The sequence below is a fragment of the Xenopus tropicalis genome, chromosome 6, assembly GCF_000004195.4.
Source record: "Xenopus tropicalis strain Nigerian chromosome 6, UCB_Xtro_10.0, whole genome shotgun sequence".
NCBI classification, from domain to species: Eukaryota; Metazoa; Chordata; class Amphibia; order Anura; family Pipidae; genus Xenopus; species Xenopus tropicalis.
In genome coordinates, this window is record NC_030682.2 from 24482102 (window position 1) to 24488101 (window position 6000).

The 6000-nt window shown below is 41.2% G+C and overlaps 1 protein-coding gene across 4 annotated transcripts in view; it reads left to right on the forward strand.

The window, feature by feature from the left end:
• The window catches only part of mpp7 (membrane protein, palmitoylated 7), a 203917-nt gene extending 198832 nt beyond the window's left edge, over positions 1–5085 (forward strand). For 3 of the 4 annotated variants that reach the window (XM_031903186.1, XM_031903188.1, XM_031903187.1), the window contains 2 exons: positions 1490–1633; positions 4350–5085. In XM_031903186.1, coding sequence (XP_031759046.1) covers positions 1490–1633; positions 4350–4529 — 324 coding nt within the window. In that variant the 3' untranslated portion in view covers positions 4530–5085. 4 annotated transcript variants of the gene reach the window in all.
• Positions 5086–6000: the final 915 nt, after the last annotated feature.

Below are 6000 nucleotides of genomic sequence, written 5' to 3' on the forward strand. Positions count from 1 at the left end.
CTATATATATATATATATATATATATATCACTTTGGTAAACCTACTGTAGTTTTAGGGTTATCCATAACAGTAGATCAGTATTCACTTTAGTGCTTACTGTAAAACTGTACCCCCCAGCTACATACTCAAACATACTCATGTTTATGGGAATGCATTGAATGCTTGTAAATGCTTTTCTTGTGATTTCCATTAATTGTGGTCTTGCCATGAAATGAAGGGGACTGTATCATATCGTATTAGAATCTAGTTGCATGTGTTCATGGAAAGGAATGCAGGTTTAGCAGCTCCACAGTCACATAAAGAGTCAATATGGTGCCTGACACAGTGTTCTTCTGTAGCGCAGGATCCGGGCCAACTTAGTTACAAGATCTTCCTTCTGGAGGAAACTGTTCTTTTTGACTCATAGTTGGCACCCATGATTAACCCATTGACACTGTCCAAAACAACAGGAAAGGGATCTGATGAAGGGCTAGGGAATGTCTCCGTGCTTTCCAATAGAGCAACAAGATGTGTAGCATTACAGGGCAATGGTGAACCAGGCGCCGGTGAGCCTTTCATATCTCTCACTGAGTCACCGTGACTCGTCCCCATAGGCGGCTGCATACAGAAAGACTCTCGGTGCCACAGTCACTGAATATACTCTGTGGTTTTGGAACCGAGGATGTTACAGCATTCCCAAAGCATTAATATGTGGATCCAATAAAAGATAGCAAAGGAACCAGCTCCCTTCTGGGCCAGAGCATCTACGAAAAAAAATAGAAGAAGCGGCTTGTGACGAGGTGGGGAGTAATTTAGGTCATGTTTTATTATTGCTTTTTTGACCTATTTTCATCAAATTCCTGGAGAAACCTCGTGCCAGACGACAAACACTAATAATCCTCTCACTGTATAAACAGCCCGGGAAATGGCGCATCAGCGTCTCCTTCATCAAACACATTCTGACTTTTTAAGCACCTCGAGTGCAAAAAACCCCCCCATGAAATAGAAAGTAAGCCATTCCAGGCGTTTCGTTGCTGCCTTTCATGTAGCTTTGTGCCCAGATCATGACATCACCCTCCCGAGTTCAAAGGGGAATAATTAATAGTGAAAAGCGGTGGCTGACAGCGAACAAACTGACTTTGGACTTAGCAGGAAAATGAAAATATCCATTCCTGATGTTTAGACATGTCTGTTAGGAAAAGCATTGCCACCAAATTGGAAAAGCAGAGCGTAAGGTTTGGGCATTACTGTGCCTACTGGCTGTAGTACCGACTTCTGCTGCCAAGCAGGTCACACTTTCCAACGCTGGCAGCGTGCGTGGAAAGGAAGCCTTCCTAACCACAGCAATAACCGCATTCGCTTAGCATATATACAGTAAGTCCCTCGAAAGGAAATCTTAACGGAATGTGACATATTTGAAAAAAATGTCATATGTTTTCTATTACTAAATGTCTTTTTTTTTGTTTGGATGTGAGAGGGATCTAATGCTCTTTTTTTCTGTTCTTGCAGAGCTTAAAACACTTGAGAACATCGGAATTTAAGCCTTTTGTTATATTTATCAAGCCTCCCACTATTGAGCGTCTGAGAGAGACACGGAGGAACGCAAAGGTGATCTCCGGAAAGGATGAGAGAGGGGCAGCCAAACCCTTCTCGGTAGGTGTTTTATACGTGGGCCGCAAGAATCTCCTGCTTTGCGCCTATTAGAGTGTCAGTCATCCCTTAGGTACTCAAGCCTTTACCTAAAGCTGGCCATACACACACTGATAATATCGTACATTAGAGGGGATTATAGGCAGTTGGGGGATGTTCTTTTTTCCCATAAAAACAATCAACGCACCAGAGGTCACCCCTATAGATTAGAGGAACGGAGCTTCCATTTGAAGCAGCGTAGGTGGTTTTTCACGGTGAGGGCAGTGAGGTTGGGGAATGCCCTTCCTAGTGATGTGGTAATGGCAGATTCTGTTAATGCCTTTAAGAGGGGCCTGGATGAGTTTTTGAACAAGCAGAATATCCAGGGCTATTGTGATACTAATATCTACAGTTAGTATTACTGGTTGTGTGTATATAGTTTATGTATGTGAGTGTATAGATTGGTTAGTATAGGTTGTGTGCTGGGTTTACTCGGATGGGTTGAACTTGATGGACAATGGTCTTTTTTCAACCCTATGTAACTATGTAACTATGAAACCTCGTTTTGTACGATATTCGGTGCGTGTATGGCAGCTCAACGAGGCAACAGATATTGCAAAGGGCTGCGGATATCGACCGACGCGTTGATCGGGCTGGATTAAAGATTTTGATTGAGTGGCATTGAAGGCACCTGAGCAAAATCTACATTCAGGGCTTAATCGGCAGGAGGTAGAATTTCTATTGTTTCTACCTTCGTATCTGACGATTCAGCCCTGAACGTCAGTGAAGGGTGGGAACGATCCATGGGGACCATTGGTCGCACGGAAGATCAGAATTGCTAAGTGTATGGCCACCTTAAGCAGCCTTGGGAAGAGGTATGGGTGCCTGGATGCCTGCGCCTCTACTCCAGTCTAGAAAAAAAACAGTGTCTGTGAATCATAGGGTAAATGCATTTGCATCAGTACCAGCTCCATGCATGCAGGCGGTGCCGTGTAATTGCTCTGCAAGCTTGAAAACCATACACAACAGTGCCACAGAGAGAGCCACCATTGGTTTATTAGGAATGCCCAAGTGGAGTCAGGGCTAGTGACATAGCCCCCTGGTGTTAGGAATGGCCCCAACGATGGGAAAGGCGGTCTGTGCAACCTGCTGTATGTAACAAGTACACTAGTAATAAGCTCCTTATTGGACTACAGGACTGTATATGGTTGGTGACTAAACACCGTATTAAAAGAAACCATTTTTAAAAAATGTGAATTATTTGATTACAATGGAGTCTATGGGAGATGGGCTTTCCGTAATTTGGTACTTTCTGGATAATGGGTTTCCGGATAAGTGGTCCGATACCTGTATCCAAATTATCTGAATTACAGGAAGCCCATCTCCCATAGACTTCATTATCAGCAAATAATTCTAATTTTTTTAAATTAATTTCCATTTTCTCTAATAATAAAACAGTACCTGTACTTGATCCCAACAAAGATATAATTACCCCTTATTGGGGGCAGAACAGCCCTATTGGGTTTATTTAATGGTTAAATGATTCCCTTTTCTCTGTAATAATAAAACAGTACCTGTACTTGATCCCAACTAAGATATAATTACCCCTTATTGGGGGCAGAACAGCCCTATTGGGTTTATTTAATGGTTAAATGATTCCCTTTTCTCTGTAATAATAAAACAGTACCTGTACTTGATCCCAACTAAGATAGAATTACCCCTTATTGGGGCAGAACAGCCCTATTGGGTTTATTTAATGGTTAAATGATTCCCTTTTCTCTGTAATAATAAAACAGTACCTGTACTTGATCCCAACTAAGATAGAATTACCCCTTATTGGGGCAGAACAGCCCTATTGGGTTTATTTAATGGTTATATGATTCCCTTTTCTCTGTAATAATAAAACAGTACCTGTACTTGATCCCAACTAAGATATAATTACCCCTAATGGGGGCAGAACAGCCCTATTGGGTTTATTTAATGGTTAAATGATTCCCTTTTCTCTGTAATAATAAAACAGTACATTGTACTTGATCCCAACTAAGATATAATTACCCCTTATTGGGGGCAGAACAGCCCTATTGGGTTTATTTAATGGTTAAATGATTCCCTTTTCTCTGTAATAATAAAACAGTACCTGTACTTGATCCCAACTAAGATATAATTAATCCTTATTGGAGGCAAAACAATCCTATTGGGTTTAATTATTGTTCAAATGGGTTTTTCAGTAGACTTGAGGGGCCATTTACTAATGGTTGTATTTTTTTTTCTTTTTCCCAATTCAGATTTTTTAAGCACTAAAAGTCACTGGAAAAAAAAGTCACACACAAAAAGTGATACAAAGCTGTGACAATTCCGAATCCAAAAACACTCCATCTAAAACTTGTCAAGATCATGTAGAAGCCAAAGGCAGATGTCCCTTCCCTTTCTGGGAAGGTCTTTATTTGCAGATTAAGGAAAGACCCCATATCCAGTAAACTCCAGGTCTGGATAACAGGGCCTATACCTGTGTATACAGCCAGACAGCTAGCATTCTATAACTAAAAAGAAATAGATAAGGGCATGACAAATGGGTATAGTTTTTTTTTATAGAATTAATTCATTATTTCAACATAAATCTAATTAACTAAACAGTCCCTGAATGAACCTGCTGGCCACTCAATCCAGCCATATTGCCATGTAATGGACACCTCTGCAGTTCCTTTTGTCATTGAGATCTATAACAATTTCTCTCTTCCAGGATGAAGATTTTGAAGAGATGATTCAGTCGGCGGAAGCCATGGAAGCTCAGTACGATCACTTTTTTGACACAACCATAGTCAACGATGATCTTTCTGCAGCTTACAATGAACTCAGGTCAACCCTGGAGAGGCTGGAGATGGAGGGCTTTTGGGTGCCAGTCAGTTGGCTGCACTCCTGAGCCGTGTCCGACAGCACCAATTGTTTTACCTTTTGTTTCATGTAAATATCGCACACGTTAGCATTTTGTTGGTGGGCTTTTTTTTTATTTGCTCTGGTGGAACTCATTTTAAATATCGCTCTCATTTCTTTTTGGATACGATGAAAATGATTTTTGGAAAGGAAGAGAAAGATTCTGAATACATGCCTTTCTGTGTGCTATAATATAAGGGGAAAAGTATGTGCAGGGGGCTTTAAGCAAGTTATAAAAAAAAAAAACTGTAGTGTTTCTGGTTGTCCTACATGAATGAAGCCAATGAAGGATATCAGGGCTGCAGTTTATTGTAGAAGAGGGAGTTGGTTGGGAAATGTATAGTTCACATGTTGGAATTGTTTTTGGCAGCCAGGTTGTGCAGTAAGCTCGGACTATGCTTTAACTTCATCGCTGCCAGGGGGCTCCTTTGCGTTGGCCTCCTCTTCTCAAGGTGATCCTGTGACCTGTAACATTACACTGGAATACCCAAGACTCTGGGTCTTATTTTGTTTGTTTGTTTTTGTGAAACATCTCAGTCTTTTTGTAGCCTTTAAAAAATCAAAACGATTTTTTTTTCCAGTTCGGTTAAGAAATGTGGATTTGTCAGTGGAATCATGGCCTATATACGTGAAGTACTGTCAACAGCCATTACCAGTAACTAAATGGTTAGCACCTGCTTATGCTTGCACCAAGCTTGTGTGTGGCCCTACTGAATCGTGCAGTTGTACCAACCAGCTCCCAAATGGTACAGTGGTGCAATATATGTTGCTCGGAAGACTCCACACCCAGCTGTATATTAGAAGCTGCACAGAGCATGAACAGGATAGCACATGATTGGTTCTTGAAATTAACCGTGGCACAGTGGATTGGCACAAAACATTGCCGAGAAATCAGCTTTACGCTGCACCACAGCTAGTCAACAATATGTCAGAATGGGAAATATCTCTAATGAAGGGAAAGAGTATTTGGACAAGCTAATAACACTGGGAATTTCTTTAGTTTATTACACTGAACGGGCCACGAGTCTGAATTACGGCTTTTATTTTTAGTGGTCTGAACTTCTGAACCAACATTTACCATAACTTGTCCCTTAAAATGTGTATGTCTCTATAGGATGGTCATTAGGTGTGGATGAGAGACACTTCTGGGTCTTTACTCTTGATTTTAAGTTGGTCCCTCAGAATTGCAAACCAGTTGTCTGATAATCTCCAAGGACATGAAGGAAAGCCTCAGTCTTAAAGAAGAAGGAATGTCACAGTCACCAGATTGTATTGACTTACCCAGTGATCCCCAACCTGTGGCTCAGGAGCAGCATGTTGCTCCCTGCAGCCTCAAAGTAGGTGCCCATTTCTAAATTTCTGGCTTGGAGACAAGTTTTGGAAGCATAAAAACACAGTTTTACTCCAGGCAGAGCCTCCTGTTGGCTACCAAATAGCCAATCACAGCCCTTATTTGGCAT